Consider the following 21,184-nt stretch of genomic DNA (forward strand, 5'->3'; position numbering starts at 1 on the left):
GCTATTGGGTGAACACTGTCTTATTTCCATTTTCTCTGCTTTTGCCCTTTAGTCTATGTTGATAAAGTTACTCTATAAATTATTCTACATTGGAACATGTTTAACTACATCAAATGGATCATCATTACGGAAAAACGGAACGAATATTTTTTTTTAAACCCAGAAAGTGAATTATCATTTTAACAATCTGCACCCTAAAATATTTTGCCAGTAAAGAGTTCTTATTTAACTGTTCAGTTAATGCCCATGTTCCCAGTCTTATTCACAATAAGGGGAAAGTAATTAAGTACGAAAAACAAATTTAAACAGGAGTTAACTTCATTTTAACATTTCTGCTTTTTAAATACTGCATTATTGATGACTGCAAATAACTATGTTGCTAGCTAATGTTGCTAGCAAGATAACTGTAGTTGATTAGTAAGCTGAATAGGAATGGGTGTTTCAGCTTAAGCTGCTGCATTATCACTGAAGAATGTCACCTTTGTCAGCAGCAAGGATGCACTTCTTAAATCTCACTACACTTTCTGAAATAAAAGTACAGTGGAGGTACAAGGAACAAATTTCCTAAATGTACCCTGAAAGTACATGATGTTCTAATTTGGGTACTAAAACAAAGGCACAAATGAATTATATATTGCTGGCAAGGGGTACAATTTCCTGTACCAATAGGGTACCGCCACAGTGACAACCTTTTTAAGGTACTTTTCTGAGCGTGTTTGCGCGGACATAGTGTCGGCAGCTAGTCCAAAGTCACACTAGCTTCCCTTCTGCTTTTTCCCCTCAGACTGGGGTTATCGCCATTGTTTCTTCGTACAAACAGGTCACTGTCAGCAGTTAGAGGGTGCTCCTTGCAAGAACAGATTTTCAATCAGTCTTAAAATGATCCAGTCTTGTTTACACTGAGGAAAATGCTGTGGACCCAGATGGAGCAGAGAGGGGAGACCTGGTGGGCGTGTAAGGTATGATGAGCCGATGCAAACTTATGTAGGATTTTCAACCGAAAGACTCTGCTCGAACCAAAAAGAAACTGTCGTAATGAGGCTGTGAGAGGACCGGCTTGTTGTCCAGTACTAACTCTGAGAATCCTAGCAGAAGAGGAGGGTGACACTGGAGCCACCCGGGGTGAAGGAAAGCTCAAGCAGGGAGGAGGACTGTCGGGTGCTAGAGTGGGGGAGCACACGGAGCAATCTGGGTGAGAATGTGAATGTTGCTGACACATACAGTATGACTCCTTCTCGAGCGCTTGGAATTTGAAACAAATCATTGTACAGTACCTTAGTACCCATCATATTTTGTTGTGTGATTATACAGTTTATACATTTAGCAAGGAGGCACAAAAGCATGCAGTCAAATACTGAGCGCCATGAAGACTTTGTTATATAATACTTATTGTACGTCACTTTGGATAAAAGTGTCCGCCAAATAAATGTAATGTAAGGTTTTTTTTAAATAAAATTTAATTATTATTTCTTCTGTGAAAAGCAAAAAACAAAGCATTATTGAAACCAACTACAAAGTGTGTGCCAAAAAAAGGACACTTTTCTATTCATGGATGCAGAGGGTTTATGGTGTTTCATATTTCACAAATTCAATTTATATAATCTCAATATACAAATGCATTTATATGGCTTTCTCTTGTATAAACATATTAAATAATATGCAAAAGCAATCATCTGAATTATATCTCTGAATTAAAATGCCCAACATGCTTCAAGCCAGCTAAACAAAAAAAGGACTGGATTAGTGCTCAACAGCCAGGATGGTCCGACTAGAGCCACTCCAAGCTATCTCTTTTGAAGTGTGTGGATCTGAATCCTCATAACCTTATGTAACCGTTATGTAACTATCGACTAACTAATAACCCATCATTCCATGACATAAAGTAGTAGTTGCATGTGCAATTACTAATTGTACTAATTATTAATTGTAATAAACAATATCAGCCACTAATAGCAAAATTGTAAACAATTAATCACATGTGGCTAAAGTGCATATCCTCAGCTTTTATACATTTTGGTTCCACCGTGTAGAAATTACAGCAGTTTTTAATCCATACTCTGAAATGGGAGACTATGTATAAAAAGTGCTGTTATTTTTAAATAGTAAAACCAAAATATATTTTAAAAAATACCTTTTTTTATGTATTTTGGTCTGAGTATCTGCACTTCAACCATGTGCAGTTCTCAATGACAAATCTAAAATTGTGTAAGCAGAGCCGAATCAAAAAAAAAAAAATTCTTTGTCCAAAACATTCTGCAGCTGACTGTATAACGAATAAATACCTTGTTATAAAATTGCTCTTTTTCTGTCCCCTCTTTAATTGACACTAATGTCTCCCTTTTAATCAGGCCTTTTCGGCTTTGAATGTGAGCCGAAAATGCAATCTTATCACCAGCCAAATCCCAATCAAGGTACCACTTGACCGCAGGATCACACTGCTGCAAGAATAGCAGCAATCAGTGAAGCGTGTTCATTAGCTGCCGTTGACAGTGTGGATGATTTTTCATTGTCGTCAACGTGGAAAAACGGAGAATTTCTGGCCCCGGTCCCAAACACGGCGCCTGAGCCCGTGTTTAAATTTGGAACGTAGTCATTACTCCCGTTCCGCCCATTTTTCCCACGCGGTAAAATGTCCCGTGTTAATTCAGCTCTTACAGGCTCTGTATGAGCCCAGATGGGACCACGTGCATTTAAGATTGAACATTTTACAGAGCGCCGCAATGCTTTTCTTTTCTCTGGCCCACTGAAGATGAGCTCAGTCAAGGGGCTGGAATGATCAGATTTTATTAAACTGAGTTTGCCTTAGTTAACAATTGTCATTTTATAAATACGGCGGGTTTAAAATTAAGGGCGATACTCAGAGGTGTGTCACGTGTGTGTGTTGATGGGGAATCGGCAGCCAGACTCACTCGTGAGCAAAAGCGGAGGAACACAGTAACTGAATGGCCTCAATCCGCAAACAATGGAGCACTCTGCAGTCACAGCATTTGCACTTATCAGGTGATTGCAGGAGGAGCTGCTCTCTAAGGCCAATTAATAGCAAAAATTTGAGGGTACAAAAAGTGGGGAAAATAAGATGAGACGTCAGTGGGTTAAAGTTAACATAGGAATGCAGACCACGTCACCAGTGCCGTTTCACACATGTAACTGCTATGTTCACACAGTATGTGGTAAGACTTGTTCCTTTGCCCCCTGTTTGAGCACAGCACTTATCAAAATGCCATATGATTAGGGTAGTTCTTAAAGAATAAATTTATCGAATGCAGAGGGAAGTTACTAAATTGCCAGAGTAAGTAAGCGTACAGATGCCTTTTCATATGTGTGGACCAGAGGAAAGGTTCACAAAAATATTGGAAAAAGCCAACATTAAAGTACTGTAATTTTTTCTGAACATACTGTAATTAGCCAACACAGCGGCTTCAAGGAGGACCAGAAATTACAATGCATGAGCCGGTACACGTACTGGATTAAGGAGTTTGAATGAGGTTCACTGTAAAACCCAAGCTGTGAAATCCATTTAGGTACCCTGGGTTGGCTATGAGTCAGAATAATCAGGCCACAAAGCAGGAAACACAAAAGCAGAAAACTATTAAGTTGGGCGAGACTATGTGGCCCAGTCTTCAGTCAGTGAACTCTCAAACCTACACCAATCCCGCCATGCGGTCGGGGGTTCGATTCGCCGCCATTGGCACTTTCTGTACCATGCCACGACCTCTGTCTGTAACCCTCTATCTGTTTTCCTCCGAGTCTAAAGGTGAAAAAAAAATACATAGGGAGCGTGAGCTGCCCCACTATCTGTAAAAAAAAAAAAAAAAAAAGGAAGAAAAAAAAAGTAATAAAATTCTTAATGGAGAGCCGCTTAACGCTCAGCACCTGTGGGTGATTTCATTCACGGCTGCTGGCGCACTTCCAAGCTGTCTATTAGCGGTGACATTAGAGAGCGGCAGCGAAGCTGGGCGCCGAGGGACGTGGGTGGCGGAGAGAGTCTGCCGCTGAGGCGTGCGTACGCGCGGCGCGGCGCGGGTCTGAAGAGTCCGTGCTGTTTCCAGCCCTTGCTCATCACCAAACACCCTGCGATGCCGCGTCGTGCTCCACCAGCGCCAGAATCTCCACAGGCGCCCAACTAGACAGCAAGCCTCAGATAATGTTTCATACTGCAAATCCTTCCTCAGATATCGTTTAATACTGCAAATTCTTCTTCCTAAAAAAAAACAGACTATACATTACGCAAATAAACAAGCAATACATTATTGTATTAATAAAACAGGATGCATGCAGTCCCTTTAACCTGATTTTAGAGCTACCTTTGTTCACCTGTCTGCCAGCGCTTATAGAAATAGTTCACTTTATGGATGTTTTTATATTACTTCAGTTTTAATACAAGCTTTTGATTAGACATTTCTGTGAGTGATAAAGAATATTTTAGATACAGACATTTATAAGTTAAGTCTACAAATATGGGTGTTTAGGTATTTAGAGGTGTGTGGTCTAAAGCAAGAAAAAATATTTTTAAAATCAGTTTTGGCCACTAAAGACATTGACATATCAAAAATCTCTGTCAATTATCCTGTCAAAACCTGCATATTGCTCTCATAAAATCAGTCAGTTTTAGGTTTATGTGTGGTGGTACTAAAGGTGATGTGTTTGTTCTCTCAATATTGTGTACATAATTAGTACCATAATGGAGGAGGACAATTAGTGAACTTTGGGTAGCATTTTTAATTATACTGAAGAGCATCAATGAAGCATAAGACAACCTCCAACTGACATACAGTAAATAATAAGTCTCAGTCTGGTCAGTGCAAATGCAGACAAATACAAACTTAAAAAGAAAACAGGAAATATAAAAACATGCATTAGCACACCCACACAAATCTACACACATTCAAATGAACACGCAAACTTGCACACAACATACAGCTTTAGAGTACAATTTTACACACTCACGTAGCACACAAGCATGCTCACACATACATGTATGCACTGATAGATGCATATGAACACATGCTGACACACTTGCACATGCATGCTAACAAGCCCACACAGGCACATTAGATGGGAACTCTCATTAGACTACAATGTCATGCTGCAGAAGCTTGAGTCATGTTGCTAAGAGACCAATTGCCAGGAAGAAGACAAGAAAATGAAAGTTTTGTGCAAGGCTCTTATAAGGGCTGAAGGGCTAGTGGGTGGAAAATTGAATTGAATGTGGACGTGTGTAATTTAAAGAAAGAGGGACAAAATAAAATCAAATGTCCTGATATGCAATGTGCTTGACCACCATAAAATTAGATTGACTAATTTACTCTAGATTGTTCCAACCCTGACATAGAAGAACAGAGCATGTAATGGCCGGTAATATCAGATTATTAATATATTATTATATTAAGATATTAAATTATAATAATAATCTATTGTTAGATTATTTATTAATTGTTTGTTTAGCAGAAGCACAAAGCCACTTGCCAAAGGCATATTATCCATTGATACTGTACTGTTAGACATTCAGTACACACTGCACTGCAAAAACCAAAAAATAAGTCAATCTTAACAAGCACTTCAGTCTTATATTTAGACTTTTAAAAAATTTCTATTACTGTTTGGCTAAATAAGACAAAAATGTTGGCAACGGGATAAGACAGTTCTACTCATTTCAAGATTTAGCCAATGGGGTGAGACAAGTTCACGTGTCAAGCAAAAAATAACTAAAAATAAGTTAATATTTTCGATGTGAGCGAAAGAAATAAGACTTTAAGGCTCATTACAAGGTTAAAATACTTGCTGGAAAGCCACATCCTGGCTGGTATTCTGACTGTGAGAGCATGAGCCTCACAGACCTGTCCGTCAGCTCTTACAGTGTTCAGAACCAGCTCACCAAAATTCCTCCACAAGCCCAGCATCAGCAGTCCTGATTCTCACTCCTCACTTCACCAGAAAAAAAGATAGCCAGTAAAGTTTTAAAAAAATATGCAGATGCCAATAATGTCTTTTAAATGGGCACATTTTAAATGTGTCGGCACTGTAGACGGTAAAGCTGACATGTTTCATGCATCATATATATACAAAGACATATTTTTTCTTTATTTGGCTCTGTACTTTATTTGGGTCTGGACTTTTAATCCAACAATTCACATGTAGTTAAAGGGTTTCTATACATTTTTGTTTCACCATTTAAAAATTACAGCACTTTTTATACATAGCATTAATATGTCCAAAACAAAACTGTGCTCTGAAATGACGAAAACTATGTATAAGTACTCTAACATCTACATGGTGAAACAAAAGTGTAAAAAAAAATCCCCTTAAATAAAAGCTGAGAATGTGCACTTTAACCACAAGTTTAACCAACTGTTTGATTGCTAGTTGAAAATTGTACAGAGTACAGAGCCAAATAAAAAAAATTTATTATAGAGCTCAATGTATAGATGATAATTTGTTGTAGTTGTTTACTCTATTGAGACCCCTGACCTCTCAGCCCCAGATATACCTCAGGAGACTCGTTATTCCCAAATCAACACAATGATGTCATAAATCAAAAGTGGGATCAAGAGCCCCTGACCCTCTCACAAGGGGATTGGACCTCACAAATCAGTTATTTTGCAGGAACTTCATTAATAGGGATGGCTCTTTAAAATCTTCAAACACTGGTGCAGAATGAGCCTTCTCTCTTCGTGAACTGATTTAAAGAGTAATTGGACTCACTGTGTCAGCCTGGCCCCGCCTACTACACCATTTTGAAAACTGCTTCCTGGGGTGAGTGGAGTAGGAGTGTCCATCTCATTTGCATAAGGTATTTTCCATGCAAATGAATTTGTACAGCATAGCCGAAACTCAAATTAAACTGCCAATTCCAAACAAATGTGAATCAAGATTCAGAAATTGCACTGCCTATTTCTCACCTCAAAGGTTTTCTGATAAAAAATATTGCAACATATTAAACATTTTAGTGGACTGTTTATATACAGTCCACTAAAATCGGAATACGAGGACCTTTGTGAACAGGTCGCAATGTATTTTTGCCCTCCCCGCCTTATCCATGCGTGACAAGATTGATAATAAGAATTCTGACTTTGATGACAGTGGTCCTGACTAAACCTGGTCTCTATCTTTAAAGTTGAGGGAGCAATTGATGTACTAGGTATCAGTCCAGAGCCTTGTTCATCATATTCATATTGTTATTATTGCCGTTGTTGTTGTTATCATTATGCACAATTCGTGCAAAAAGAGACTGAGATTAGACTCCGTATGTGTCCAGGCCTCCTCAGAGTCCAGACCTGAAACCACAGGTGAAGAGACACTGAGGTCCTGGACGCAGATTGGCTCGCGTGTCAGTCCACCAAGATTCTGAGGAGGTGCTTTGCTATTAGACCAATGGCCAGTTACTTCTGAAAAATCACAATCTTGTGCAGGAAGGCCCCCAGTTGGAGGCAGCGAATCCAATAAAAACCTCAGCTGATGCCAATCTCATAAACTGGAATGGCCATTTCCAGAAGCTTTACAGTCATAACATCTGGGGTTGAGGTTAGGAAACAGGTTGTCATCAAGCAGCGCAGTACAGTGGGGAAATGTCTCCCCCTCGTGGTTGACTGTGGCACATGGATTCATTAATCTGAAACAACCTGCAGAACAGGGGCTAGAAAGGATGCTTTTCACTCAGTCTTTGTACATGTATCATAGAAGAAACTAGAACATTTTACAATAAGGTTCCAGTGACTGACATAAGTTAATCCATTAACTAACCTGAACTAATCAATTAACATTTATTTATGTTAAGTAAGCCATTAGCAAAGGAATAGGTTGAGCAAGTAAGTGTCTTAGGTGTAAATATTCATGCATGTATTTTGGCAAGTGTTACATTAATTAACAATTTGTTAATGTTAGGAAATGTTATTAAGTATTTCCATTACTTGAGATGATCAAAAGGGAACAAATCATACTTAACATTAAGGTACATGTAACATGGAAAAGAATGGTGCATGATTTGATAAAATGCAAATAAATTAACAAATGTTGCTTGCACACATTGCTCATATTACCAAATGTCTTAATAGATTAATTTTCTCTTTCTTCAGGTCAGTGAATGCATTCAGTCATCTTATTGTAGAAGTATGGAGGTCTTGCTTTCATTTTGTGCTCTGCATCGGTGCCAATAATGATAAATTAAATATTTAGTTCCAGTAAAATTTATGGATGTGCGATACAGAAAAGCTGGACAGACGTCAATAGTGTCTGCCTGGCCATGTTGGTCGATCCAATACCCTCATTTTACATTGTAGCCCTAAAGCAAACTGCAACCGGGTTCCAACATTAGGGGAAGAGGTAGGCCAGCACTTGCATCATCACTGAAAGAAAAAACTTCAATTTCAAGTTGATTACTGTATTAAGTACAGAGCCTAGCACTACTGAGTCTGTATAGCTCTGTTTGTGAATTTGGCTGGTAATTTCAAATGATTACCATCATTACCATGATGAGGCTACTTCCTGAGCATTTTCAGTGTTTTTACCTAGGATCAGTGATGCCTGAGGTCTATTGTCCCTCTGGGCAGCATGCGTGTTCTTTTATTATATCAGCAAATCATATCAGTTTGATGTTACTGCGCATCTCTAGTAAAATTAGGGCTAGAAAACATGCCAGCTGAAAGGATGCCTCTGAAGAATGTCTTTGTACATGTTTCAGTGAAAAAAAATGAATGAATAAGAAAGCTGCATCATCATGTCGAGCATTTCCAGTTTAGTCACTCGTTTTTATTACTTAACGTTACAGTTCCGGCCCCCTCCAATGCATTATCACAAGTTGAACAGACGGTGAGCGCATTCATCCCCATAAGGGCCACCGGGGGTGAAAGAGAGCACTCACTCCGGCACGCCCTCACCCAGCCACTTCAGATAGGGCGGGTTTCCCTGGTCTATAGGCAGACTGATGACCTCAGCCACTTCATAAGGATGGTTTGACCTGCAAACAATAGTGGCACACACTGACTAGTATAGTATGTTTTTTTTTTTTATTTACTCAGCAAATCAAAGTGTGCAAAGAATACAGTACATAATTACTATAACACAGATCAAAATGTAAACTTCAAAATTCCAACTAAATTAATGAACAACTTTGAAGTTTAAATAGGCTACAGTAGGTTAGCCCGTATGGAAACAGAATGTACAGAAATATATTGTAGGTATGTGTATTTTTCATTTTTTCAAAATATCAAGATAAATATAGTTCACAGCAATTATGTTGAAAAATATATTGCAATATCTGAATGCTGCAACAATTTGGATATGTACTCGCATATTACTGATATTTTCTGACACTAATAATACACTTTATTCTAATGAATTGCAGTAAATTTCATTTTAATAACGGAATGGTTTATACACAAACCTCAAAATTAAGCCATTCTGATTAGAGTATGACGATTTCCTGACCCTTTTAAATTAGGATTTGCACTGCTTTGCTTGTGACATGACCGGTCACACAGGGTTGAATAAAAGATTCAACATTCACAACAGTAATCTTAGAATGTAAGTGCTCACCTCACATACTCTGCCAGTGCGGAGACCTTTGAACTTCTGGTTTTAATCATCTGAAAAGGGGTTTCAAAGTTATGCATGCGCACAGTAAACCAGGAAAATTTTTCTAAGGTGCATGCCCTTCAAAAGATCCAGACAGAAAGCATGTACTGCGTGCACAGCAAAAACTCACTTTTGATGAACAAACATTTCACCACGGAAGGTGGAGGGTTACAGATCTGAATGCAGTATAATGCAACATTGATTCATGAATCTGCATTAGAGTAACAGTGGTAGAAAGAAAAAGACTCACCAGCAACACTTCATTATCCTCCTCAATCTTTCCCTGCCACTGGTATCTGTAAGTCATCACAGTAACATTTGAACTCCTGCAGCATTCTGCTCAGTCCACATATACAGTTGGCTTACTGCTCCAGAGCCAGCACGAACACCTACATTGATGTGATCTTCGGTATGATGTTGACACAGGCAGCCAGTTTCTTCTCAACCATTCCTCTGAGAAAGAAAGTGCCGCACACAGTTTGAGAAAGTAAACCTCGTTCATCTTGCAACTGAAGACGGTATTCATGCAAAACAATCCGCTCACCTGCGATTAATTGTCAATGGACGTACAAATCAGTCAGATGTTATTATGTTAAAGAACAGATAAAGACCAAATACATAAATGTATAGATTTGTAAATTAAAAAAACAGAGGCTGAATGGAATTCTCAGGCCTGGATATGGTGCCGTGTTCAGTTAGCCAGTTCATTTGTCCCTTGCAGCACTGATAGAAGCAGCATTAAGAAGAACAGTGCTACAGATACACTTACAACGGCATAACTGATGCTGAAAAAGCTGATGAATAAACCCATCCCTGGAATGGACTCTAGGGGTAAATATATGCTCCAGAGCTGGGATTTCAGAACTCCCAAAGCACATCCCGCAATTATGTGTTTCTCTTTACCTGGCCAGGTCTTTGGCTACCTGCTCGTTGGGACAGGTAACGAAGGCCGCGGAGTGTGTTCCAGATGAGTATGACTCAGACGCCATGGAAAATGCTCGCAAACCCACAGTCCTCAAAAGTGGGAGCATTAAAGTACTCAACAACACGCTCTGGAAATGGAAACAGAGTCAATCATTCCACGCTAATTATGGATGTCTTGCAGTGTTTGAAGTAACTTGGGGGTTTCTAAGATCGCACATTTATCCAGTAGACAAGAAGCAAAAAACAATATGTAAGCTACTTGCAATGTGTTATGCTTCAGCGAGAACGTACTTGTCTACTACATACCACGCGATACGACCACACCCACTCAGGGTGTCTAGTCAGTCTCAATTTAGCAACGTTATCAAGAATAAATCGGTGGTGGACACTTACCACAAACACAGTTATTAAATGTCCACTTTGTAATCCCTCTACACTAAAAAATCCGAAGCGCATGCCTGTGTAGAGGATATGCATACATGTATTACTGTCAAGTCAAAGGAATCGTGACATACTATATCACTATATTTGACGAGCTAAACAGAGATCCCTAGTGACTACATGGCTTTCGAAGCTATGAGATAGTGGACCTAGCCAGATATGTCCTGTTAAATCATAATGTTCCTGTGGTCACAGTTCCAAATGTGGCTAGCTAACTAAATAACACAGCGCATTACTTGCTAGCTAGCTGCATGCTGTGAACTGGCGATAGGTATCATAGCTAAGTTAACATTTAATGCAAGTTAATATCTTAGCGTGTTACAGACTTTAGTTTTGAACTAAAGTAGTCTTTTCGCAGAGAACAGTCATGCATGCTGCCGTAGTAATTATCTATGAGAGTGGACTTAAAAATGTAATTTCGCTCATTAAAAAATATGTATTTCGCACCTTTCACTTGCATGCAGCCACGACAGGAAGTACGTCACGCTTTACGACACTTCACAGTTCTTTTTCCGCCGGCGTTCTCCAAAATGTTGCGCTAAATATTTCTGGATTGAAGGACTGTTGAATTTGCTTGCATCCATCAAAATCCAAGATACAATCGAGGTATTGAACACTTATATACATGCATTAAAGTGGTTATGGTCATCTTCTGGCATTATTTACGTGTTTGTGGTGATTGATCTTGTTGTGTATGCTTAAGAGCTGTTAGCTATCTTGTTAGCTATGTATCCAGCCATTACTGCCGTACTGAGTGCTGGATGCTTTTTTCATTCTAGCTTACCGGGGGTATTCCTGGTTTGATCAAGTGCAAGACAGCGTTAATTTACTGCAAGAGTCTGTTGTATCGTGAATGTTTTGGTAATACAGATTCCGAATATAATGATCGGAATATTAATTTGTTAAATTAGCTGTGTGCAACTACACATACTGTCAAGTTACCTATTCCAACGAAGCGTCTGGCGAGTATCTAGCCAGCATTATAGCGAAAACACGAAATCAATTTTGGAACTCTAAATTTTGCATTGAAAGCACAGGAAGGGGGCTGTCACCCACAGCAAACCCATAAACGCCGAATTCTACAGCTTCCTCGTGTTAAGGTGGCTCAGTATTTGTGAGATTTCTCAGTAGCTAAGTAGGCCGGCATACCTAGTTGTCCGTTCAAGTGTCGAATTTGAACTAAGTAGCCTACGTGTTTGTTAACCGATCTCTTGGGTAGATAATGAAGACTCCTAAACTTGTGATGCTCGTTTCTGTCCGTAATTTGGTCCTGTGATGACTAGTCCACTGCGCAAACTGACGTATGCCAGGCGTACCGTTGGAGAAAGCAGTGCTGAACATCGTCTGAGGCCTTGGCCAAACTGGCCTTCATTCCTATATCCGCTTTGACCACCGGAGGCAAATATACCCTGAGACTTAATTGGAAATCCCTGACAAAAACTGAGAACATAACAGGCGTTTATGGTAATTTGAATACCTACCTGACTTGAGTAATCGCAGCTTTATGATGAAATAAATGTGCATCTTATATTGGGGGTGGTCTGAGATGCTTACAGGGAGACCCTGTCTTCTATAGATCAAGTGGTAGTGCCTGTTAAAGACACCACTGTCTGTCGTCTTCCCCCAACTAAGATCATGGCCAAATTCCATGCCCCCGTGATCCAGGACAACCCCAGTGGTTGGGGTCCCTGCGCCGTGCCAGAAAAGTTCAAAGACATGCCCTACCAGCCCTTCAGCAAGGGTGACCGTTTGGGCAAAGTAAGTTACCCTCGCACCGTCTTCATACTTGTGAGCAGTGTCAGAGAAACTTCAACACGCTCAGACTTCCCACTGTCAGAGCATCCTCACACACATACCATCACCCCTATGGGAAGCGCCACTCAACCATCACACATGCCGCCACACCAGTAACCAAGTCATAACCTTTGTTTTTGATGAAGGGATGTTACTAATTGTGATTTGTATTGAAATATATTGCCATTTAATTAGTTTAACCATGAAAAGCTTGGTTTTGTGTTGAGTGTTAAGACCTATTTTACTTTCTCAATATGGGTTCACTTTCTCCTTCCCCCTTCAGGTTGCTGACTGGACTGGAGCTACTTACCAAGACAAGAGATACACAAGTGAGTCTCAGTCCACATCCCCAAGACGTGCAGTTTCTGAGCCTCTTTGTTTCAGGGGTGTTTGGTTGGCTGGCTTGAGTTCAGAGCAGCTGAAATGTCAAGCTAAAATTTGGTGCCATTTTGTATTCAGTTAAACAAGCAAATTCACTTGAACGGTGGGCCAACTGTACCTTTAACGGGCGTGTAATGCCCACAGAAATCCAAAAATCTGCCTCTATGGGCAAAAACGTGTATGTAAAGGGTCTGAGCGAGGATTTCTGTGTGGATCTGCCAGGTGTGAGAAGTGTGTGGTCATAGTCATGGGAGGGGTCCAAATGGATTCCAGCCTATTGCCTGACACCTTCTGCAGTGGTAATCCTAGAACGCCTCTGTGCTTTACAGATAAGTACTCCTCTCAGTTTGGCGGCGGCAATCAGTATGCCTACTTCCACGAAGAGGATGAGACTAGCTTCCAGCTGGTGGACACTGCCAAGACTCAGAAGACGGCCTACCAGAGGAACCGCATGAGGTTTGCCCAGGTACACATCCAGTCTCACAGATCTTAGTGTGTGTGCAGTGTCCTCACAAGTCCTGTATCCTGTCAGACGTAGCAGGGACTACATTATTAGGGTCATCATGACTTATTACCTGATTTCAAAGGACACGCCACGCACAGCTGTTACGAACCGCACTAGTGATATTTATGACGATGTTATTGCAGTGACAGCTAATTCTGTGTCTCGCTTCAGAAAAATGAGGTCAGGTGGACATTTGATAACCAAATGTTTTGTTATTGTGAATTGCTTTTCTTAAAAGCAGCATATCAGTCCAGGAGTATAAAATTTTGAGGTACTAAAGTGGTGGTAAGGAGCGGTGGTCAAGGTTCTTTCCATAGACTGCGTTGTTGCCGTTCTCGTTGTTAGTGTTAATCAGTTTAACCTTCAGGGTCCAAGTTGAACTATGCGGTTGTTCCCTGCACTTGGACCGGTACTTCTCTCTAGGGGTTTCGTCATACTTGTTCCTGGTTATGGTTAAACACTTTGTTGTACGTCGCTCTGGATAAGAGCGTCTGCCAAATGCCTGTAATGTAATGTAAATGTAATGTTCTAACACCCGGTCGTCGTTTGTGCCTCTTGCAGCGGAACCTGCGCAGGGACAAGGACCGCAGGAACATGACCCAGTTCAACCTGCAGACCCTCCCCAAGAGCGCCAAGCAGAAGGAGAGGTGAGCCGCCCCAGAGCGCGCGCGCCTGTTCAGCCCTCGCTGTGTTCCTCGCAGAGTGCCTAATGAGAGAGCTTTCACGCTACCTTCCTCGTTACGTTAATTAAGCCTTTTTATGAGTCGCACTTTAATGTTCCTGGCATTTCATTAGTGAGTTGCAGTAATTGTATTAATCGTGGTAAAAAAACAGGAAATGTGCTGTCCTTGTTTGACAAACGGTGTATAACACAACTGGCAATTCAGTGGATACTACATAGTGCATCATAGGTCATGAAGATGAATGTTCAGAATGTGATTTCCTCCTGTGCTTTCTGCGGCCTCTAATAGCCTTGTGGGTTTAGCGGTCTCGTTGTTGATCGTGGATTTGACCGCCTCCCCTTCCATCCCCAGAGACCGCATGCGTCTGCAGAAGAAGTTCCAGAAGCAGTTTGGCGTTCGTCAGAAATGGGACCAGAAGTCTCAGGTGGGTCCCCGTCTCTCATCCTTCACAACCCCATCCCTCTTTACTTCCCTAAGTGCTGTTCTCTCTCCTTCCACATTGTGCCTTCTCTTTCTCTCTCTCTCCTTCCTTCCCTCAGATTACTATTTTGGAGCGTTACTGTGCTGTCCCAAAGGCTCCTTGCTGTTGGATGCTGATGCTGTGTGATTGGCCTCAGTAGCAGTTGGATGCTAGTGTGATTAGCCTCAGTAGCAGTTGGATGCTAGTGTGATTAGCCTCAGTAGCAGTTGGATGCTAGTGTTATTAGCCTCATTAGCAGTTGGATGCCAGTGTGATTAGCCTCAGTAGCAGTTGACTAAGGGTGCGCTTTCCCTCTCTCGGGTGCGACGCTAGGCCCAGCTGAAACCCAGGGATTCATCAGTTGAGGTTCGCAGTGACTGGGAGGTGAAGGAGGAGATGGACTTCCCCAGGCTGATGAAGATGAGATACATGGAGGTGGCGGACCCCGTGGACATGTGAGTTGGCCTTACCCCGGAAGCGGGTAACACTTTGGACGGAAAGCTTCCTCATTGCTGTTTAACGGGATCATAGAACGCTTCAGAAATTTGAGGCAAGGCAGGTGTTCTGTGACTGTGAAGGGATATCACCCTGTCTTCATTAGGGTTACCACCCTATGTTAACCCAACAAGAAGCTCATATTCACTCTACAGTCTACACATGAAGAGTGACCATTGCTGTCTAAGGCACTGAGTTAGAGCATGGAGGTGTAGGGACTTGTAGTTTGAGTCGCCTGTGTTTATGGCCTCTCCCCTTTCTCACAGTGAGTGCTGTGGAGCTCTGGAGCACTATGATAAGGCCTTTGACCGGGTCACCACCCGCAACGAGAGGTCACTCAAGAGCATCAAGAGGATCTTCCACACCGTCACCACCACCGACGATCCTGTCATCCGCAAGGTACAGGCACACACTCTCACTCGCACGCACACACACACACACACACACAAACACCTCTCATTGTCACTGCCACTAATAACCCTGTCGTTCGATGGATGTTTCTCCTGCATTGTGAGTCGCTCTGGATGAGAGCATCTGCTAAATGAATGTAGTGATTTACACACACCTGTCCTGTGCAAGGCCTACGCAAAACAAACTAGCCAATGGAAACCGATTCAGAGACATGGCAGTCCTTCACTAAGAAGTATAGATGTGGAGATTTTTGTTTGTTTAACGGAGATACAGCTGTGCTGAAAGCTAGTGACACTGCTGAGGCTGACTCAGGATTTCTCACAGCTACAGCTCGTTGTTGTCTGATTGACCAATGCACAGTTAGACTGCGTCAACTCATTTCTTGTGAGCCGAACAGGCAATACTCTAGCATGTGAAGCATTGTTTCTCCTGCCCCTTCCCCAGCTGGCGAAGACCCAGGGCAACGTTTTTGCCACCGACGCCATCTTGGCCACCCTGATGTGCTGCACGCGCTCAGTCAACTCCTGGGACATCATCGTGCAGAGAGTGGGCAACAAGCTCTTCTTCGACAAACGAGACAACTCTGATTTCGGTGAGCTCCTGCACTCGGCCCATGCTGTCGGTTGGATCACAGAGGAAGGGATGTCTGGCAGAGAGGAAGTGATGTCAGTTGGAGATCTATTGTATGTAAAAGCAATGGTGTCCAGGTCCTCTGGCATGTGGTAGTCTGAAATTACTCCGGTATTCTACCACATAGTAGCTAAGTGCAGTAACTAGACATTTGGTCAAAGTAAGTGATTGTTCACCTTTTGTAAATGTCATTCTGAATCCTGCTCAGAGCCTCTGTATCTGGGTGGGTGACTTGGTATAGTGCGTGCTCAGTGACTCCAGTGTACTGTAGAGATTCCTCGCGGTTTCGGCACCGGTATCTCGCTGTAACCGAAAGCCTGTCGCTGAGTGCTCTCTCCGCTCCCCCCCTCCCCCAGACCTGCTGACCGTGAGCGAGACGGCCAACGAGCCGCCGCAGGACGAGGGCAACTCCTTCAACTCGCCCCGCAACCTGGCCATGGAGGCCACCTACATCAACCACAACTTCTCCCAGCAGTGTCTGCGCATGGTAATGCAGCGTGCACCGCCGTGCGCCGGGCCCCCCCCGGGCCCCCCCCTTGAGGCCCCCACTCACCCGTTCCATTCTCTCATTTGCCTCACACACTCAGAGCGGTGCGCCGGGCTGTCATGGCAACGTGTATTAGATAAATAGCTCGGGAGCAACACGGGCACAGAACATGCAGTGGAACAATAAATAAGCGGAAAGCAGAAATAAAGAGCTGTGTGTGTATAAGCATTAACAAACGTTATTAATTGACACGGTGCATAAATATTGTTGACAGCAACGTGCAGCATGTTATCATTTGTGTAGAGCCTGACACTTTTTTATTTATTTATTTTTTATAATAACATCTTGTGTAATGGGAATTACCTGGTGCTCTGCTGTGAGTGACCCAGTGTTAAGCCAGCATTAAAGTTGCATACCAGCAGGTGCGCAGTGATGTTTGAGACTGTAAACTAAATCAGTTTGTACTACAGCGCTGGAGTGGTTAGGCACTGGCTGGGCCTGTAGTATTTCAGATGCATGATGTGAGCCAAGAGGAGGCTGTCAGTATTATTGTTAATCCAAAGAAACGGTCGTGGGTGTTAAAGCGCTGCACTGACCTTATTGGGTTCTGTTCTGCACATGCCGGGAGGAGATGGTGTGTAGGTGGTCTTAAAATAAAGATTCTCTCTCTTTCTCTCTTTCTCTTTCGCTCTCTCTCTCTCTCACACACACTCAGGGAGGAGAGAGGTACAAGTTTCCCAACCCCAACCCGTTTGTGGAGGAGGACATGGATAAAAGCGAGGTGGCTTCCGTGGCTTACCGGTGAGTGCTGCCCCCCCCCCCATGGCCATTCCTGGTACTGCATCCCCGTCAGCCTGCTTGAGAGACAGGAAATGAACCTGTGGTTAAAACGGATGCACATTGGCATGGGTTTGTTCTCTTTTGAGCTGCATGAGCTTCGGTACAAGTGCATCGGCCCTCTGGGTTGCCACGGGGATATTTTTTGGGATTTGATGGCGATGGGGTGTCTCACGGGGGGGATATTCTTCCCGTTCTCCGCGCCGCAGGTACCGTCGCTGGAAGCTGGGCGAGGACATCGACCTGATCGTGCGCTGTGAGCACGACGGGGTGATGACCGGGGCCAGCGGGGAGGTGTCCTTCATCAACATCAAGACGCTCAACGAGTGGGACTCCAGGGTGAGTCGGGCAGTTCCGTTATTTACTCATTTCAGTGTGAGACACAGTAGAACCACTCCCCACCCCTCCACCCCCACCCCTCCCATACACAACACCCTGTAACCCTACAAGTCCGCGTGACCGTACCCCCCAACCCACAAACTCTCGGGAACAGTTATACGAGTCATGTGCTTCATATGGCACACTATTTGGTTTAAGCTGTCAGAATTGTGTATTCATATCAGACATCAGATTTATTGTAACGGAGTTGACAGCATCAGAAGGTGGTTTTGACGGTGTGTGGTTTGTGTTGGCAGAGGGTGGTTTTGACGGTGTGTGGTTTATGGTGGCAGAGGGTGGTTTTGACGGTGTGTGGTTTGTGTTGTCAGCACTGTAACGGCGTGGACTGGCGGCAGAAGCTGGACTCTCAGAGAGGAGCAGTTCTGGCCACAGAGCTGAAGAATAACAGCTACAAACTGGCCCGCTGGACCTGCTGCGCCATGCTGGCGGGATCCGAGTACCTCAAACTGGGGTGAGCAATGCACGCGCACACACACACACACATCAAATATACGCGCACACACGTCACACATACATACATAAACGCACACACGCACTCACATCACATGCGCGCACTCACACACATCACATATACACACGCACACACACACACACACACACACATCAAATACGCTCACACGAACATCACATATACACACACAAACACCCAACCGCATACACACACATTACATATACACACACGCACACAGAAAGACCTGTATGCTCACGCATCCCACGCTCTCAAATACCGCTGCATCGCTGATGTGAACGCACACACACACACACACACACACATGCTTAGCACATGAACCTGCTCACTCGCTGCTTACAGGAGTTCTGAGATGAAGATGTTAGAGGAAGTGGCGATGGTAGGATTCTGTGATCAGTTTCATCCCTAACCTTGCCCCCCCCCCGTCCCCCTCCCGTTGCCGCGCAGGTACGTGTCCCGTTACCACGTGAAGGACTCGTCCCGCCACGTGATCCTGGGCACCCAGCAGTTCAAGCCCAACGAGTTCGCCAGCCAGATCAACCTGAGCATGGAGAACGCCTGGGGCATCCTGCGATGCGTCATCGACATCTGCCGCAAGCTGGACGAGGGCAAGTACCTCATCCTCAAGGACCCCAACAAGGTGAGGAGCGGACAGTCCTAAAATCTCTTCAGTGCAGCGCAGAGCGTTATTGCTGTGCTCCGTATGGCCAAGCATCATATGGTTACGCAACAGGAGGCAAAAGAAAGATTTTACCTTGTTGGTAAATCACCTCTTGCACATACTTTACTGGGCTGGAAATACCTACCGGTGGCTATGTGTCTGCATGTTGAATCTGACAACCATGTCTGTGGTTGACTGTGACTTTGTGTCAGTGACTGTTAACCGTCTGCGTCTGTACATGTGTCTGTGTCCACCTCTGTGGCTGACCGTGTTCCTGTCTGCGTCCACAGCAAGTGATCCGTGTGTACAGCCTCCCTGACGGAACCTTCAGCTCTGATGAGGACGAGGACGAAGAGGAGGAGGAGGAAGAGGAAGAGGATGAAGGTAAGGGGGGGTTGAGGAAGGGGGCGGTGCTTCCCTGCACGTGTGTATTTAACGCCTTGTCTGCTCCCCGTGTGTTGTCTGTCGTTTGCAGAAAGAGAGGCTACAGTTTGTCAGATGTGCTTCCAGCAGTGTGATTGGTCATTACCAGTGATTGGCACATCCCAGTAAATGAGGCACTAATCCGTTCTCTGTCGGCAGAGTTTAATGCATTGCACAAAGGAACCGAGCTCAGCAGCTGCTGCTGTGCAGCCATATGTACATACGCACCTCAGACGGGTAAGATTGATGACATCACTCCTCTCTGATTGACATCCTCTCCCCCATCTCTCTCTCTCTCTCTCTCTCTCTCTCCCTCCCTCCCCTAGACGAGGAGAACTGAGGCATGGAGACGCCTTGGGTGACCAAACGAGGGAGCCTGGTTCGGCCCGGCCCGGCCTGCCTGGACTGAGCCCAGCACGTAGCTGTAGGCTTCTCTCACACACCAGCGATGGGTTTAAATAAAGAACAGCAGTGTTCCGAGCCCTTTGCTCCTGTCTTTATTTCACCCCAGGGAGTGCAGTGCGCTGGTACTGTTCCGTAGGGTCCCCTGTCTGACTCACTGAGCTTGACTGGGGATTGACGCAAAAGCAGAAATGGACAAGCCGTTCATGTGTGTGTGCGCACGAGTGAGTGAGTGGGGGTGTGCGTGTAAGTGTGTGGGTGTGTGTGCGTGGATGAGTGGGAGTGTGTGCGTGAGTAGTTAGGTTGGTTAGTCTAGTCAGAGTTGAGAGGTTTCTTGGGGGGAGCATCATACATCTGGTTCTTTCACAAATATTCCTGTACATGTAGATTGAATCTCATTCAGTACTCTAAAAGGGGTTCTGTCTGAGATTCTTATGTAAAAATGTGTGTGTGGAGCAAAGCTCTAGTCTCTTAGCTTTAGGCCTGCTGCAGCAAATGGATCAAGTCTGAATCAGAACAAGATGAAGTGCTCCTTTTCACCAATCGCTTTTGAATAGTCATCTTGGGCTCCGGTAGAATTTTATACTGAACCTCTTGAGTGATTTTAAACGTTCATTCTTTTGAACATGAGCCAGAGCCCGAGTTTTGAACATAGCTCTGTGCATCCCACAAAGAGAATGTGCGCGGTACCAAAGAAGATCCATTTGGGCTCTGTTGAAGACCATCTGCTCAAGAGCCTCCAAACTGCGGGTACAACGCAATGAAAACCCTCCAGTAATTCAAGCATCTAAATGTATTCTGTAGCATCAGACAAATGTATTCCAGATCCTTTCCAAAAGGAAAGCCTCTTCCACTATACAAGCATATTGCTCTTTTGTGTTCCCAAAACACCCAATGGCACCAGAATAGCGGTGGCGCGGTGTCTTCATAATCCGGTGGGTCTACGTTCTGCGTCATCTGGAGGTAAACTGCGGGAGCAGTTTTTGTTTTTGGTGTAGAACAAATGGACCTAAATTCATTGCGAGGGGAAAAAGGTAAAACAAGGTTTTAAAGTGCCCTCCAGTCTGAGCTCTAATACGATACTGTCACGTCGTGCACCACAGGTATGCAGCTTAATCCTGATGGGAAAACAAACACCAGAGGATCAATGATGGGGAACAGGCAGCCTTGGGAATAGAGCCAGTTTTTATTTTATTTCACTTACTCGCGCAA

At 43.6% G+C, this 21,184-nt stretch overlaps 2 protein-coding genes across 5 annotated transcripts; one reads left to right on the forward strand and one right to left on the reverse strand.

Moving 5' to 3' along the window:
• Positions 1-8,711: 8,711 nt before the first annotated feature.
• LOC118221420 (protein CutA homolog) lies at positions 8,712-11,492 on the reverse strand. 3 transcript variants are annotated; one of them, XM_035406478.1, is made up of 7 exons: positions 11,383-11,438; positions 10,888-10,952; positions 10,474-10,622; positions 9,964-10,023; positions 9,821-9,866; positions 9,532-9,581; positions 8,738-8,953 (listed from the first exon to the last, which is right to left on the reverse strand). In XM_035406478.1, exons 1-7 carry the CDS (start codon positions 11,393-11,395, stop codon positions 8,854-8,856), a joined length of 483 nt encoding a protein of 160 aa, XP_035262369.1. In that variant the 5' UTR covers positions 11,396-11,438; the 3' UTR covers positions 8,738-8,853. The 3 variants fall into 3 exon arrangements, with proteins under 3 accessions (XP_035262370.1, XP_035262368.1, XP_035262369.1); XM_035406479.1 differs by lacking the exon at positions 10,888-10,952 and having other exon boundaries at positions 8,712-8,953; positions 11,383-11,492; XM_035406477.1 differs by lacking the exon at positions 11,383-11,438 and having other exon boundaries at positions 8,712-8,953; positions 10,888-11,344.
• On the forward strand, positions 11,421-20,051 carry eif3d (eukaryotic translation initiation factor 3, subunit D). 2 transcript variants are annotated; one of them, XM_035406475.1, is made up of 16 exons: positions 11,421-11,541; positions 12,568-12,693; positions 13,013-13,058; positions 13,440-13,576; positions 14,177-14,262; positions 14,650-14,722; positions 15,092-15,213; positions 15,520-15,652; positions 16,109-16,256; positions 16,651-16,781; positions 17,497-17,582; positions 17,828-17,957; positions 18,326-18,468; positions 18,934-19,126; positions 19,438-19,531; positions 19,897-20,051. In XM_035406475.1, the coding sequence occupies exons 2-16, from the start codon at positions 12,571-12,573 to the stop codon at positions 19,908-19,910; spliced, it is 1,659 nt and encodes a 552-aa protein (XP_035262366.1). In that variant the 5' UTR covers positions 11,421-11,541; positions 12,568-12,570; the 3' UTR covers positions 19,911-20,051. The 2 variants fall into 2 exon arrangements, with proteins under 2 accessions (XP_035262366.1, XP_035262367.1); XM_035406476.1 differs by having other exon boundaries at positions 15,098-15,213.
• Positions 20,052-21,184: the final 1,133 nt, after the last annotated feature.

This window comes from Anguilla anguilla, chromosome 2, assembly GCF_013347855.1.
Source record: "Anguilla anguilla isolate fAngAng1 chromosome 2, fAngAng1.pri, whole genome shotgun sequence".
NCBI classification, from domain to species: Eukaryota; Metazoa; Chordata; class Actinopteri; order Anguilliformes; family Anguillidae; genus Anguilla; species Anguilla anguilla.

Coding starts and splice junctions, on each gene's coding strand:
- LOC118221420 (XM_035406477.1), bottom strand. CDS start 10,971: ATGCATATCCTCTACACAGGCATGCGCTTCGGATTTTTTAGTGTAGAG. Junction 9,867..9,963: donor ATACCGAAGATCACATCAAT/GTAGGTGTTCGT, acceptor GATGACTTACAG/ATACCAGTGGCAGGGAAAGA. Junction 8,954..9,531: donor GCACTGGCAGAGTATGTGAG/GTGAGCACTTAC, acceptor TATTGTTTGCAG/GTCAAACCATCCTTATGAAG.
- eif3d (XM_035406475.1), top strand. CDS start 12,571: ATGGCCAAATTCCATGCCCCCGTGATCCAGGACAACCCCAGTGGTTGG. Junction 15,214..15,519: donor GTGGCGGACCCCGTGGACAT/GTGAGTTGGCCT, acceptor CCTTTCTCACAG/TGAGTGCTGTGGAGCTCTGG. Junction 17,958..18,325: donor TCAACGAGTGGGACTCCAGG/GTGAGTCGGGCA, acceptor TTGTGTTGTCAG/CACTGTAACGGCGTGGACTG.